The 16,293-nt window shown below is 37.2% G+C and overlaps 2 protein-coding genes across 2 annotated transcripts; one reads left to right on the top strand and one right to left on the bottom strand.

The window, feature by feature from the left end:
* Positions 1 to 1,891: 1,891 nt before the first annotated feature.
* On the top strand, positions 1,892 to 3,597 carry LOC131146963 (uncharacterized). The gene has a single exon (XM_058096857.1). It carries the CDS (start codon positions 2,665 to 2,667, stop codon positions 3,418 to 3,420), a length of 756 nt encoding a protein of 251 aa, XP_057952840.1. The 5' UTR covers positions 1,892 to 2,664; the 3' UTR covers positions 3,421 to 3,597.
* A 1,580-nt stretch (positions 3,598 to 5,177) lies between these two features.
* LOC131146962 (short-chain dehydrogenase TIC 32, chloroplastic-like) lies at positions 5,178 to 12,563 on the bottom strand. Its single transcript, XM_058096856.1, has 8 exons — positions 12,301 to 12,563; positions 10,511 to 10,742; positions 10,229 to 10,308; positions 9,057 to 9,210; positions 7,248 to 7,326; positions 6,098 to 6,182; positions 5,693 to 5,739; positions 5,178 to 5,452 (listed from the first exon to the last, which is right to left on the bottom strand). The coding sequence occupies exons 1-8, from the start codon at positions 12,404 to 12,406 to the stop codon at positions 5,294 to 5,296; spliced, it is 942 nt and encodes a 313-aa protein (XP_057952839.1). The 5' UTR covers positions 12,407 to 12,563; the 3' UTR covers positions 5,178 to 5,293.
* Positions 12,564 to 16,293: the final 3,730 nt, after the last annotated feature.

Here is a 16,293-nt window from a genome sequence, read left to right as displayed (position 1 = left end):
GTCCCACATCGTCTCTATAAGCAGTTCCAAATCTAGTATAAGATCCTCTTAACTCTCTCTTCTTAATACCTAGGTTTTGAGGATGAATTCTCTAACATGGTATCAGAACTGAGCCTTGAGCTGCTTAGATCCTCTATGGGCTAAACTTCTCTTCACCTCATTTCTCTCCATGGGCTCTCGTCGCCTCATTTCTCCCATGGGCTCGAGGGGGAGTATTAATGTCTGTCCAGTCCCACATCGTTTTTGTGAGCAATTCTAAAACCAATATAAGATCACTCTCTCTTCTTCATACCTAGATTTTGAGGATGAATTCTCTAACAAAGAGGGCACGTGACAATTTTTCATTTGGGAAGTTAAGTAGTGATCAAGAGAAGTTAATTGTGCATAAATTAAATTACACAATGAATGACATTTTCCAGAGCTGTAATATAATGCTCTAACAACTAAACTTCTAGCTCTCTAAATACAATAGATGGAGGCTGCTAAAACTAGCTGGCTGATCACTTTCTGAGAGCTCCTACCCAACTAGGACTTGCTTTTGAGTTCCTCTTTACAGTGGCCTAGGTACGTTCAGACTTGATCCTTTTCTGTTGTGGATGAATGTGGTGGAATCACATTCAAAGGATAGGCGATTTCTGTCTTCGTCACTGTGGAGGCAGAATAAGCAAGAGGCTGCAGTGATTCCCCCCATTAAGAGTTAGCTGTGGACTCCAAGCCAAACTAACATCCGAGTCCACAATAACCATATGATGAGCTTGAACAATATATTCAAGAACACCTATGCTAATTAGGGTTGTACAATCAGTCGTTATGGTGAATTCGGTGAGTTATCTGTATTCACCAAAAATTTTTGATTAACCATATCCATTAGTTGAACCAATCAAATTAAAGGGTGTACTCGAACTCTTACTCGACCAAATTTTATTTCGATTAATTCAGCTAATCAAAATTATGATGTCTTTCCAATTTGTGTGTGGATATACATAATATAATATAAATATATAAGTATTTATAGTATATGTTTACTTATTTACATATGTATTTATAATTTGTAAATTAATATTTACACATTTGGTCAATTGATTTGGTTAATAAAAAAAAATTCTTTTCAATTAAACCAATCATCAAATACTGGAATTTTTAGATAATTAAATCGAACCAATTGAAATTAAAATTTTAACTAAACCAATTTAAATGTTCTTTAGTTCGATAGGTGAATTCGGTTTTCACCGAATATTGTCCAACCCTAATATTGATCTTGGTATAAACCTTGCCTAGATACTCGAAAACAAGTTTTCCACTAAGTTTAAACGACATGACTTATGATATTAGATCTTGGTAGAATGGGTATATGACACTTTGGACGAACGAAGGACGGAAAGAGTCTAAAATACATAATACCTCACTAGAGCAGTGTACATTGTTAAGGATAAAATTTCAAATTTAATTTGTGACCAATTCTAACTTCCATCTATAGTGAGTGATGTTTAAAACTTTGACCCTAAACAAGCATCAAAATCATTTGTGGTAATGAGAACACAAGTTTTTAACAAAAAATAAATGAAGTTCTTGTGAATAATATAATTAATATAATAACCCAGCAACTTCTTTTATTAAGTGGCGACAATTTAAGACATTTTTTTAATTCTCAATTTTTTTTCTCATTATATCTAAAATACTCTTCTTCTGCAAGTTTACCATTAAAATAAAATTCTTAATGAATGCTTGTAAAAATTACCACTTTCTCATGCCCATTATTCTCTCAAATTTAGAACTGTAAATTATACTTAGTATGTGTTGTAATTGTCTTATCCCATACCATCTTAAAAAATAGGTGTGAAGATTCGAGAATGGAAAGATTTAAAGCTCTTTGAAATTTTAAGGTCGAACTTTTTTTTTTTTTTTCATCGGTAATGATAAATTGTATAGATCAAAATGGGTATGTACAAAAATTAGGCATACCCGAGAGAATGAAGGCTAAAACCCTCAAATAAAGAAGCATAATTACACTCAACCAAGAGATGGGAAAATTTCCCCAGGGTGTGGTTCAGGTGGTAGTGTGGTTTGCGGAAGTGCCTCTCATGAGATCAGGTGTTCAAACCCTCTTGAGCTTATTTCCATTCCTGAACTCCTGAATTTACCTTCCTTTTGGAGTTGTGGGGTCAACTTCAAGGGGCGCAGGATTAGTCACGTGGACCGTAAAACGGACACGTGGATACCCAGTGTGTAATCCAAAAAAAAAAAAAGATGGAAAAATTTACACAATATTTTTGAAAAAGGGAATAAAAAAATGTGAGCTTAGCATGAGAATGCCATGGATTTGCACATTCCTCAACACCAAATCTAGAGGCCTTCAAGCAGCCAAAGCATGTTTGACCCAGCCCCCCCATCTACTCACTCCCTCACCTCCTGCCATTTGTACTCCCTCCTCACCTAATCTTCCACCCCATACACCCCTCCCTCAAATTCTCCCTCAGTTTCCCGAGAAAAGTTCTCCCACTTTCCTTCACACACTCCTCTTACCCACTAGATCAAGAAACACCCACCCCACCTCAATCCATGAAACCCCCTCTTCTCATGCTTCAAAACCCCAACCCAGTTCCCCAATTCAACCTATAAACCCAAAGACCAAAAAGCAAAGACCTTTAAACCGAAAACCCAGAAATGTCCGGCGGCGTCGGTCCCTCCGGCGACATTTGCCTACCCAAAGATGACCCAGACCCAGGGCTTCACCTTCGCTCCCAGACCTCCACCGCGGGCAACCCCCATCAACCCTCCCCCCGCGGCCGGGGAGCCCGCTTCCTCACCTTCCGGCAGCTCAACGCGCTCGCCGTCGTCGTCGTCTTCTCCGCGAGCGGCCTCGTCAGCCTCGAAGACTTCGCATTCGTTGTCTTCTCCGTCGTCTACATGTACTTCATTTCCAAGGCCGCGTTCCCCAACCGCACCCCCTCGTCGGAGGGTTCCACCGTCTTCGACCCCAAGAACAAGATCCTCCGCCTTTACGTCCTGATCGGAGCCCTAGTCGGACTGTTCCTCCCGATCGCGTACATCTTCGAGGGCATCTTCGAGGGCGACAAGGAGGGGATCAAGGCGGCGGCGCCGCACGTGTTCCTCCTCTCGAGCCAGGTGTTCATGGAGGGACTGGCGTTCTCGGACCGGTTCTCGATTCCCATCCGGGTGTTCGTACCGGTGTTCTACAACTCGCGGAGGATCTTCACGATCGTGGAGTGGCTGAGGACGGAAATCGGGAAGGTGGACGAAGAGTACGGCGGCTCCGCCAGGAGACTGTACGTCGGGAGGGCGCTCGCGGTGGCGAACATGGCGTTTTGGTGCTTCAATCTGTTTGCGTTCTTGTTGCCTGTTTATCTTCCCAAGGCCTTTCAGAAGTACTACTCTGGATATAGTAAGGTTAAATATTGATGAAATTCTCTTTAGCTTCTCATTCTTCTTTCCTCCCCCCAACCCCACCCCCACCTCTTTTCTTTGTTTAGTATATAAATGTTGGTTTTGATTTTATGGATGTGGTTTATGAGATGTAATTTGGAATGTAATTTGTGGGTTTTTTTAATTGCATAAAATTTGATGTGATTAAGGAAATGATTAACAATGTATTAGGGTTAGCTTATAATTTTTTTAGTTGGAGAGATTTTGAATTTGGATTTGTGTGGGTATATGGATAAAACTTAATTAGGGTTCTAACTTTGGATTTTAGAAAAACTACATTGTGAAAGATGACAGTTGGAAACGGTTAAATATGAAAGCATTTAACAGTTATATTGTTACAGAAGCAGCTCAAAAAATGCCCACAAATAGATAAAACAACTAACCAAAACAGACCAAGCCCAACCCCTCCTTTTCTCCCCTCCATTCAGTTATATTGTTACAGAAGCAACTCAAAAAATGCCCACAAATAGATAAAACAGATAACCAAAACAGACCAAGCCCAACCCCTCCTTTTCTCCCCTCCATTCCTTTTCTTCCTCCCCCATTCTCTTCATTTCCATATATACACGCACTTCGGATCTTTACAGACCCCTCCCGGCCGCCACAATGGGTGGCAGCACCGCCATAAAATACACTGCCACCATCTTCCTAGTATTACTCTCATTCTGGTCATCCCCATCTTCTTCATTGGAACTTCCGGCCACCTTGTTTCCCCGAGTGAACGTGACCATAACAAACAAGAGCGACACACCAGTGCTCTACATGTGCAGCTTTGAGGGCAAGAGAGAGCTGCAGCAGCTGCAGCGGAGGCAGACGGTATGGTGGTCCTTCAACCAGCTCTTTGCCCCGATACACTGGTGCTATGTGTTCGTGAGAGCCGACATGAACGGGTTCTTCTGGGCATACACCCTGAGGGGCCATTGCTTCGACTGCAACTGGGTGATTGTAAACGAGGGAGTCTATAAGTTTCCCTATGCAGAAAATGGACCAAAGTTTATGCATCTCTGGCTTTCCAAGGATGGTAATGTCCAGGGCAGCCAGTGATACATGTTGCCATTTCAAAGTAATCCAACTTATCAAATCTAGAGAACTCATCCACTGACTGATACAAAACCTTTTCTAGGATTTTTTTTTCTTAGATTTTCAATTCTTTCTGATAAATTGTGTTTGGTTAGACAAAAGAACAAGAGAAAATGCCATTCCATTTGCTTTTGAAGTTTAGCTTTGGGTAGATTGGAAGGAAATACCTATTTTCATCTATTTTCCTTTTTTTTTTTGTTATCAAAAGAAGATGAGACTACTCCTATCACTTCACGCTCTAAAGAGAGAAATTATGTTTTGTTTAATTTGGAAAATAGAATAAACTGAAATTTTAAATGAAGAACATACAAACAAAAAACAAAAGGCCCGCTAGATTTCATATATGTATCTATGTACTTACTGTGTGTGGTTGAAGCTCCTGCCAGATGCATACTAGCAGGCTTCACTATAGTTGATTAGCGTAAGCAGGTTTTACCATAATTAATTAGTTTGTAGATTATCTCTTTGGCCGTTCATTTAAGCTATTATTATTATTATTAATTAATTTTGCGCGCACAGTTTATAGAAAAAAAATTATGAGCCTTTTTTTTCCAAAGAACTATAAAATTATCATCTTGCTTTTTTAATCTTTCAACATTTGTAAGAGAATTAAGAACAATAAAGATTATTTCCAATCAGCTAAACATGTGATCAAAAATCCAAAACACAATATGATATTTTCTATTTCTTTTAAAAAAAAAAGAGTTCAAGGAAGACTTCAGTCCTTAAGCATGCAATCATGCTCTTACTTATATAATTTTTAGGTGCATTACTTAACCAAATTCATGCTGAAATCCCAAAGTTTCTTTCCCAACTCAACATCTGTTCCCCGCCAACTTGCTTTCGCCAAGTTACAATCCACGAAGTATTCACCACTAATCCCCTTCACCTGTGGATTCAACGCCAAATAACATGTTGTTGCCGCCCCCTGCAATTAAATTCCACAAAAAATAAATTACCCAAATCAAGTATAAGCAATTAAGCCTTCATGAACCATGAGTGTTCTTATGAACTGTGTTTCAAGATTCACTGTCGAAGGCAAAAACAACTGGTTCAAATAGCAGATGAGCCCCCTTTCATCAAGATTGAAAGATGAATCCCAATTCCCAACACAAGGTTATTGCATCAAAATAGATGTACTACACAAGTTTAATTAAATTGAACTTGCCTGTTGAACGTTTCTGAACACATATTTACCAAACTTGTTAACAATACCTGCATTGTAACCACACCAAAGCAAAGCATGAATGTATAGAACCTGTGCAACTAGTATCAAATGAAAAAAATAGTAATAATCGTAATAGAAGATACGTATCAGCTGTTCAGCCTGTTCGTTGTGTACGACACATAAGCAAAGCATGTGATAAAACGATGTTTTTTGAATGGATGCTTGGAATGAACCTGGGGCTTTGGCCCAGTGGTTCGTCTCTTGGTCCCTTTTGGCAAGGTCTAGGGTTCAAATCCCCTTGTGAGGATCCTCCCCGGCTTTAGAAAAGGAGGCGGGGATTTTGAGGTAGGAATAAGAGGGATTGCTGTGGAGAAGAACATCAAGTGAAAATAAAATAGTAAATACCAGCGAAAATGCTTTTGCTGCGTATAATATTGGTAGCAACTACTCCCGGATGAAGTGAATTTGCAGTTATTTCTGCTCCATCTTCCTGTTCCAAGTAGCAAACACCTTCATTAGCATATGATATGACAAGCATGAGGAATTTTATGTCACCAATGGTGTACATTTTCCTCAACCCCTCCCTGAGAGAGAGAGAAGTGCGCAAGAGCATGAAGGATATAACGACAGTGCACTATATGATGGGACGTAGGGACTAAACGCTGGCATAATGCATCATCATTAGAATTGTAATTTACAGATCAATTCTACAGAGCAAAGACAAATGAAAGTTTCGTCCCTGAATGAAACTATTGATAGAAGAGTTGATGATAGGAGTGAAGGAGTGAAAACTCACATGAAAAGTGTCACCAAATATCTCATAAACAAAGAAAACCATAGAAAGGAAACAACCATTCTTCCTCGTATAATTGTATTCACCATGGTAGGTCATGAAAAAAATTCTCTCTCATAAATGGAAGAATCCTTCTTTTTCATAAAGAATAGACAAATCTCCTCTGTATACCGTTTAAATGCTATAGAGTTGTCTTAACACCTAGATAAAATGTCAGGTACCTTGATCAAGACCAAGGTTCCAACTGAAAAGTATGGATTGATTAAGTCATCTTCATGGCACATAAAATCCTGACTGTCAGTAAACTAGAATAAGGCACAAAAGAAAGAAATGATTAAAAATAAAACTTGGTGGCGCCTAGATATAATAAGTTTCCAATCCACTCTATAAACAGTGGAATATATAGCTTCTCTATAAGGGTATACCTACTGTAGAGGAAATAACAGACAACTGGATAGAACTCAGATTATTCTATGAAAATGATGCATATCAGCGGCAACTCACAATATCAACTAAGAACAATTTTCTACTCAACCAATCAATTGCTAACTATTAATTTAAAAATATAAAATTAAAGAGTAATAGGTTGCTTTGAAGTTGGACACGAGCAGGAGTATGACATGACATAAATAAACCAAGAAAAAAAATGAATAAGCAATAAATTTTGCAAAAGCTTAAAAAAAAAAAAGAAGCTTGTTCTACATGTTTTTATTATTGAAAATGTTGTCTATTTCTTTGAAATCCATGAGAAAGAACAGGTACCTTTAATTGCCTTGCAAGCTCATTAGCATGCAAAAGGTTAGCAAGCTTTGATTGTCCATATGCCAAGTAACTGTTGTACCTGTACTTAAAGTTCAGACACAGTTAAAAGAAACTATTGCATCTCAAAAACACATTAAAATATACAAGTTACACCATCAATCACGTTCCACAAGTGACATACAAGGGTAAAAAATGATGAATATGAACCTCTGAGGTGTGATACCAGTAAAGCCAGACAAACAGGATCTGAGAAGATTTTATTAACCAATAAATTTTTACAAATTTGTGCTTATGTTCTTATAGATTTTCCCCTGAGCAATTGAAAAACAATAAAACTCAAACAACTGACACAGGAGAAACTCAAATAAAAAAAACCAAGGTCCGTTGTTTGTCAGTGTCTTACATGAAAATAACTCTCCTGAAAAATATCCTTTGCTCCTTGCTAACTAGGCCAAATCAGTACAAATTGCATTTTACTGGCCTGAATTAAGGGCCAGCTGCAATGCTATACCTAAAGATTTAATTGGAGCATATAACCACCCTTAACTATCAGAGTGGAGCAAATAATACACCCATCACTTAAATTGACCATCCCGGAATCACTACTCAATTTGTGTATCTCACACAACCCTTTGAGGGATATTTTGACTCAGTTTTGATGACAGATGGCAAAATAATTCTACTCAAATCAAGTTGCCCCATTCATTTTAATTAAGGATAGTGTGGCCATTTGGTTTCAGAAATGCAAGTCCAAAATTTTTATTTGGGTCATGTGATAATCATATCCCAAAATTTGTTTCGAATATATGCCCGATAACAGTGGGGTGCAGTTTGCTCCAATTAAATAGTTTTAGGTTAACTTTGCAATTGATCACAAGGTTTGAGATGGTAAAAAATGCAATTAACCTTTTTTTTTTTCCCCAAAAAAATCATGTTCACGAGTATTAAGAAGTTTCTTGGGAACACTGTGCAAGAGGCAACAACATCGACGACCGAACCTTAAGACTGCTAGGTGTGGTCAGGTAGATAATCCTTTCCCCCTTCCCTACATGTAGGGCAATATCCTCATGAAGTTGGAGTGCTGTCAAATCCTTACTATCCTGGACCAAGTTATTCAAAGTTTACCCTCCCCTTCTATTGACTCTAACCACCACTAAATCACACCTCCTTAAGTGCAATTTGTTAGACACTACAAGTTCCAAAACCATATCCTTTATTTTGGATAGCCTGGGACTCAACCTAGACAAGCCCCTTCAGACGCTCCACCCGGACACACACACACACACACACACATAAAAACAACACCAAACTGGGAGAGGAAATGACCGACATAGCTCCCTCCCAATAAGTCAAGGATTAGCTTTGACCTTCATGCAAAATCGAATCCAAGACATCCTATTACCAGGAACCATTGCAGTCCCCATTTTTCCACTTGAGCCAACCACTAGGGCAAGTGCCCAAACCATCTCAGTTGCCCCCACTTGCATTATGTTGTACAAGTACAAGATATGATAAATTGTAAGCTACTGCCGACCTACACTACCTTCCTCCTTTATCTGGGCTTGGGACTAGCTGTGTGTGGAAATAGTTAAGATAACAAGTACAACATAATGCAAGTCATTTAGTGAAAATTGTGTACATCCAAACTACTGTATGAACTTTCTACACACAATTCTACTAACAGTTAGCAATATCCAATTAGTATACTTGTATCTGTTTTACAAGATAAAACAAAGATAACAACTGACAACCATAAATACCATCTCCATAGAGTATAATCCAATTCTACATCAAGGTGAATAGTGTTACCCTGATTGATCATTGATTTTATCGAAACGAATTCCTTCATGATAAGAAATCCGGTGAAAGTCTGAGGAAACATTGACAATCCTTCCTTCTTTGCCACTTTCATGAGCTGTTCTTTTCATGGCGTCCAACAATAGATTTGTCAAAAGAAAATGGCCTGAAATTAAAATAAAAAGAATTGCAATAAGAATTATAAACACAACAACAAATTTTAAGCATTACCACCATCCCAGCCCACTGTTGCACACTTTTTTTGTTTTTTAAACGAAAACTCCAAATTTATTGATAGCCCCCACTTATGGTTAGTGCTGCAGTACAGTAACCTAATTCTCAGTGCAAAAGGAGATTATAAACAGGGAACTGGAACAATAGATGAACCACAATTCACTCTGTATCTGGGTCAATAATCTTGCCTGTTTATAAGATGACTTTGCATTAATCATCCTGCTTAGTTGAAGGAGGCTTTTTTCTCTGTTTTTGAAATTGAGATAAATAATGTCACAAGGTTTAAGGAACTGCCAAAGAAGCCCAGGGCCTGTTTAGTTGAGGAAAGCAGTTATAGTTTTCCATTTCCAGATTTTCAAATAACTACAGACTGCCACCTCATTTACCATTTTTCCAAGAGTTATATAGGAAATCTACAAAACAATAAAATGATATTTTCTGACTTTTCATGTACAAATTTGGGGAATCTACAAAACAATTAAATGATGTTTTCCAACTTTTTTATATACAAATTTGGGGGAGTGGAAAATTGGGTGGCATTGTAATTATTTGGAAAATAGGAAACGGAACAAATAATGCTATTTTCCACAAGTGAGCAGAGCTTTAGTATGCCAGATCTATTTTCATGAGAATGCTACATTAGATTTTGAAGAGCTAAAAAATAGAACTGGATGATAATTGAAGTTCTTTAAAAATACCAGCTTGTCTAGAAAAGTCTTAAGGGTTAGTACAAAGACCAGACCAAACTCCTCATTCATTGGGATTGGGGATTTATAAGAATGTAGGAGGGCTACACCCATTTGTGTAGCCCATGCCTCCAGAGTGGGAAAAAAAAAGTCAACAGAAAAAGAAAATATTACAAACATTCAATAGCTAGCAGAGTGTACAAACATCTTCTCAACACACCAACCAAAAAAAACGTCATTATACATACAGCATAACTTACATACCTATGTGATTTGTTGCAAACTGCAGTTCAATATTGTCCTTAGAAAGTGTGAAAGGGATCCCCATTACTCCTGCATTGTTACTTGCAACAAAGATGACACAATTTACTCCTTTTGTTCATCTCCTTATTCCTTAACAAACAGGCAAAAGACATAGACACAACCTACCAGAGTATAAATCCACATCTAGAGAGAGAGAGAGAGAGATGCAACGGTAAATTCACATTCATAATGCAAGTGCTACTAAACCAAAAAAATATACCATTACAGCCATTCTTTTCTTACACTAAGATGTTCAGAGCGCGGCCTGAGGAATTAATGTCGGATGCAAATTTCTTTACAGATGCCATTGAGCTGAGATCCAATTCCAACACATCAACTTTGGCAGCAGGAATTTCCTTAACAATAGTGTCTTTGACCACTGTACCAGTAGCCACATTTCTGACCCCCATGATAACATGGACACCACGCAGTGCAAGAACGCGCGCAGTTTCAGTGCCAATACCACTTGATGCTCCTGTAATCACAAGGGTCATTAGCAAAAAGTACCAAAAAAGACTACATAGCTGTCCTAATATATGCTTTTAAGAAATCAAGTTACCAACAAAATGTTAAAAACCAAGGACGACACACATTTCACCAAGTGTTTCCCAAGTCATCAGCAGGAATTTATAGAAGTTAATTGAGGCAACTAACGGTGGAGCACATAAAGAAGTATCCAACCTAAATTTGAATGGAAAAAGATCTGAGAGTATAACTATAGTTCAGCATAAATTTAAAAGAAGAAAGAACTTTTTTTTGGGGGGGGAAGGGGGGAAATAAAAAAAAAAAAAGAAAAAACACATCATGTATAGAAAACTAACAATTCAAGGGAAATTAGAAAAGCAACAGAAGGAGATAGCAGTCATCGGCACCATGCCAGACGCAAAACCATCTGCCACCAGAGAACAAAAAACAACAGTAGAGTGTCCATCAACCAGAAGGAGATGAGAAAAATGATAACGAAGGCCTCAAATATGTCCGCTAATTGTCTGGCTCTTATGGCGTGAACTCACTCAAATAGAAGTATAGAACAGTTAATTAGCTAGTTTCAGAAGAGCTGAAGCGCAGAATAAATATATACCATCCCAAAATTAATGCTTCTAATTTGACTTGAGCCTCCACAACCATTCTGATGGGACTTTTCTAAATAGCATGCACTCAACAATTTGAATTATTCCTCACAGTGATGAGTACTGAGCATTTTTCACACCAAACTCCCGCGTATACTATGGCGTCCAAAGATTATCTAAAATCCTGCAATTAAAAGCCCCAGAACAAATTGAATGGTTCGTGCTGTTCCACACAGCATTTTAATTGTGAATCAGCTGTCTTGAATAGGACCACCAAATTAAAGAAAATAGCAGCCACTAATACAGAACTAGATCAGTTTCTGGATTTCTTTCAATTATGCCACAATTTAAAATTTTAGCATCTTATATGAAGATGGTTTCCGTTCTGTCAAGGACAAGATTCACAGTTTGTATACATTCACACACACACAAAAACATATATAGTGAAGAATATCTATTTAAGATTGTCTAATATAATGAAGCCCTGCATATCCAGAAACACGAGATTCAAAGCTTCATGAGGAAAAGCAATTAAACCTCTGCGTGAGATTGGAGAAAATATTCAGTACACCAGGTTTGTATTTGAACTAAATTAGACAGTCATAATTATTTTTCCTACTCGGTTAAGTCGTATTGAATCCTGTGTATAAATAAACTGTATCGAATAATTTAATAGATGAAAGGAAATTGAAAAAAACTAAATGGAAACAAAATTCTACTCATTGCTATGAAGGCCAAAAGGGCGAGCCAAGTAGCAAACAAAAAGTCAAAAACAGCAATAACCAAAAGAACACCGCAATTGGTCCCTAGCTTATTCATATATTATTTTTCTACGCTTCCAGTCAACAATGAGAAATTGTGTAAAAAGACGATTAAAAAAATGAAGAAATGAGAAACCCAGAACTCATATTTCAACAAAAACAACAAACTCCATGATTAATGATGATCTAGAGCAGGAATTACCTGTAACGATGGCAGTGAGGCCAGTTCCGTCGATCCCATCGGTAACTTCCTCGGCTGTGGAATAACATGAGAACCCAGATGGCCCTTTACTGCCAAAAAACCACATCGTCCCTGTCCCTCAACTTTCTTCTCCCCCCTCCCTGTAAATTTTGCAGAAGTCAAAGCGCCCCCCGAGCAAGAGAAAGCAAGGCAAATGGTCTGACGCTGACGAGACTACCTGGCTGTCTATTTGAAGGCGCCTGTCACGCGAATATGATATTTCCATATTCATCATTAGGACAAAAATTATAATAAAGAATTCATGGGGATAAAGAATTCAGGTTTGAATAATCTCATTCGTGTGTCTGCCAAAAATTTAAAATTTAAAATTAAAAAGCAATCTCATTCATCTTTAAATGTGGCAATATAAATAAGTTTTCTAGAAATTCCATTGCCATATTGTAATATTATAATTTTTTAAATGATTATGTTTAAGGCTCTTTGAATATTAGGTTAATTTATCGAAATAACGAATTTGTTCTTTTACTCATCTCCACTTAAATGTTGAGATATTATCTTAAATAAAAAATTGAAATCCCAAGAAGACAAGCTTTTTGAGTAAAAATTTATATCTTTTTAGCAAACCTCAAGAGAGGTATGTGACATTTTTAAATCCACAAGAGAAATTTATAGTATTTTTAAAATTTCAAAGAATGTTTTTGTCTTTTTACTAAACTTCGAGGAAAGTGAGTATCTTTTGTCTTATATTTCTATTCACAATAATAAAATAAATAATTAAAAAATAAAAAAATTAAGACATTTTAACTCCATTATTATAATTAATAAAACTATTATATGATAATTTTATTGTTATGTATTATTAATAACTTTTTTTGTTAGAGATATTATCAACCTTTCAACGTTGAACGTAAGAGCATTGTGTATATTTTTATAAATTTTATCTTCAAAATCAAACAAAATATTTTTTTGAGTGAAATAAGTTGTCTATAATAGTGAAACTCTAGCATACATTTTATAAAACACTTTTTATCGCATAAATTAAAAACACTTTTGTAAAACACTTTTTATCGCATAAATTAAAAACACCTTTATTAGGATGTGTTTATTTTATTGGTTAAGGTTTTGTAGTGTTGGGTTAGACTAAGTAACCTAGAACATTGAATTGCTTACTCAATATATGGCCATTTTACCAACTTTTGTCATGTTAAGAGCGTTAGATGATATATATATATATATACAAAAGTTAGTTTATGTACATATATTAGGTTAGATTTATTCTATTATGTATTCTTTTGTATTGTGTTGTGAAGAAAGAATTGCAGTACTTGTGTGCTACCTACGTGCAACTTCTCTCTTTCCCTCTTTGCAATCTCCTTCTCCCTCTCTTTTGTATTAAATCTTGATATATGAACATATTATGAACTTTATCATGGTTTCAGAGCTGGCTAAACCCTCGTTGGGCTGTTGCGTGTTTTAGCTGGAGACAAGAGAGCCAGAGCTGGAGACGCGTGAAGAGTTGGAACGCAATTTGCAATTAATCTTCATTTATCTCATGATTGTAAATCTCCCATTTGTAATTGATTATATTTAATTGTGATTAAATATTGATTTAAATATCATCTCTATAAATAGAGAGCTGAGGAATGTAATATACACAAGTGAGAAGCTCAGAGAGCAGAGAGGAGGAAGAGAGCGAGAGAGAGTGTGAGAGTTGTAGTTTTTTGGCAAATAGTGAATTTGTGGTGTGTGCTCCGTGGACGTAGGTCGATATTGACCAAACCACATTAAATTTTTGGTGTCACTCTTTCTGGTTGCTCACAGGTTCCTAACAAGTGGTATCAGAGTCGACGGATCGTAACTCTGGGTAAGCAACATCGTAAAAGTCGAGACGGGAAGCTAATTCTCCTGACGTGCTAACAGTTGGAGGACCAAGTATGTGGCTGAGGCCAATAAGGATCACCTAGGCTGGGGATGGATCTGAATAGGGTCAAGACGTGAGAGGTAGGATTGGTTCGAAAGCACGTGGAATGCAATCTAACGCACGTAAGATGCCTGTAGTAAGGCCCACTTGAGCAACTATTGGAGATTTGGGCTTACTTCCAGAAGGGAGACGATTTCCGTTCAAGGGGAAGCAGTTGGAACTCATAAGTGAGGGGGAGATTGTTGAGAATTCCACTTGTGAGTTTGTCCCATATTGGAAAATTAGAATGGATGATGGGGGCTTATATACATGGTTGGATCCAAGACCCAATAAGTTTAAGTTTTTGGGTCAAGTTGGTGTTCACCCATGTGTAGCTAGCCCACCTATGGGCTCCTCTGGTCCTAATAAGTGGTATCAGAGCCCGGTTGGAGCAGGAAAGCCAGATCGGAAGTGATCCCGAAATCAGAGCTCTATCTAGTGGATTGAAACTGAGTTTTAAGGCCACCATCAAATTCAGCTGGCTGAGATGAAGAGAACGGTGCAAACCGGAGCTCAAATGGAGTCCAGACGAACCCTCACGTGCCTCGCTGGAGCAAGACGCTTTGCCATGCGCCGGTGACTAGCTCCTCACGCACCGCACGCGTTGCACGCGTCTTCCTTGCCCGGACTACCTCAACCCGCCTCGGGGAAAACCTGACCCCACTCGAAGACACCCTCAGATCGGGTCAACCCGAGAACCGGTCCCCAACCCGGATCCGACCCGTCGCCTCAAAACCCGGCCACACCAGTGCTTGCTGAGTCAGCCGCCACGTCAGCGGAGTGCCACGTCATCTGGAGTGCCACATCAATCGCTACGTCAGCGGGTGGGTCCCATTAGCACAACAGCTCGTGGACCCCACTGCCACGTCAGGCTTGCAATATAAGCCTGCCACGTCAGCATAGTTGATTGGTTTGACCATTATTTTGACTGAGCTTTTTGGAGTTGTTTTGGGTCCGTTTTTCAAGCGAATTGAACCATTTCTAGGGTTTTCGATCATTCTGGATCCAACCGTGCTATCCATTTGAATTAATTCCATCTTTAGATCAACGAATCGAGATGTTGAATGAAAAGAGCTCAAAAATCGAAATGTTCAATGACAACAATTTTGGTTTCAGGAAGATGCAGATTGAAGATTATTTGTTTTGTATTATGTTATAAAGAAAGAGTTGCAGTTGTGTGCTGCCTACATGTGACTTCTCTCTTTCTCCCTCTTTGCAATCTCCTTCTCCCTCTCTTTTGTATTGAATCTTTTGTATTGAATTTTGATTATGAACATATTATGAACTTTATCAAAGAAATTATAAAAAACTCCTTAATAGTATGTATCTTATTATACAAAGCACCAATTGTATTAAATATAGGTTAGCTAAGTTTAGTCAAATATAGGTTATGATGTTAATGTACTCTTAGGAGTCATCAATGGTTTTGAAGCTATTGAACGAAAACTAAGAGATAGACAATGACAAATCCTTCTTATTTTTTATAAATTTAATTAATAGATATCAAGGTAAAATAAAAATAATATAAATCAAATCTATCTAAGTAAAGATTAGAGTTTTTTTTAATTTATTCTTAAGTTAGGTAGGGTCCCACTAAAATAAGGTGAGTCATAAGATTGAATACATTCATTTTCACGTCATTATCTAAAGACTAAAACAAAACAAGTAAGTACTCAACAAGATAAGATACAACTATGAAATAAATAATGCAGTTTTTTTCTTATTCTTTGTCAAATAATCAATTTACTTCACAAATTAAATTTTGAGATAAGAGAAAAAAATACAAAAGAAAATATCTATTCAATTGTCAAAAATAGTTTTATCTTTTATTTTTTATTCTATAAATAACCATAAAAAATGTCATTGGTCAATTTTTCAAATTTATAAAGTTAGAAAAAAACTTTTTTATTATTTTTTAAATATTTCTATACAAATATCAAAAAGTTAGAAACAATGTAATACTTTCACAATTTTTTTAAAAAAAGTTAAAAATATATTTTCACAACTAAAGATACCCTAATATATCCTAAAAA

This window comes from Malania oleifera, chromosome 13 (assembly GCF_029873635.1).
Source record: "Malania oleifera isolate guangnan ecotype guangnan chromosome 13, ASM2987363v1, whole genome shotgun sequence".
Lineage (NCBI taxonomy): Eukaryota > Viridiplantae > Streptophyta > Magnoliopsida > Santalales > Ximeniaceae > Malania > Malania oleifera.
Note: the sequence above shows the minus strand (reverse complement) of the source record. Positions and strands in the feature narration are given on the sequence as shown.

Bases quoted from the DNA above. Each gene is read 5' to 3' on its own strand.
- LOC131146963 (XM_058096857.1), top strand. From the start codon at position 2,665: ATGTCCGGCGGCGTCGGTCCCTCCGGCGACATTTGCCTACCCAAAGAT.
- LOC131146962 (XM_058096856.1), bottom strand. From the start codon at position 12,406: ATGTGGTTTTTTGGCAGTAAAGGGCCATCTGGGTTCTCATGTTATTCC. The intron at 10,743-12,300 runs GTAATTCCTGCT...TTGTGATTACAG, and splicing joins CCTCACTGCCATCGTTACAG to GAGCATCAAGTGGTATTGGC. The intron at 7,327-9,056 runs GTAACACTATTC...CTTTAAGTACAG, and splicing joins AAAATCAATGATCAATCAGG to GTACAACAGTTACTTGGCAT.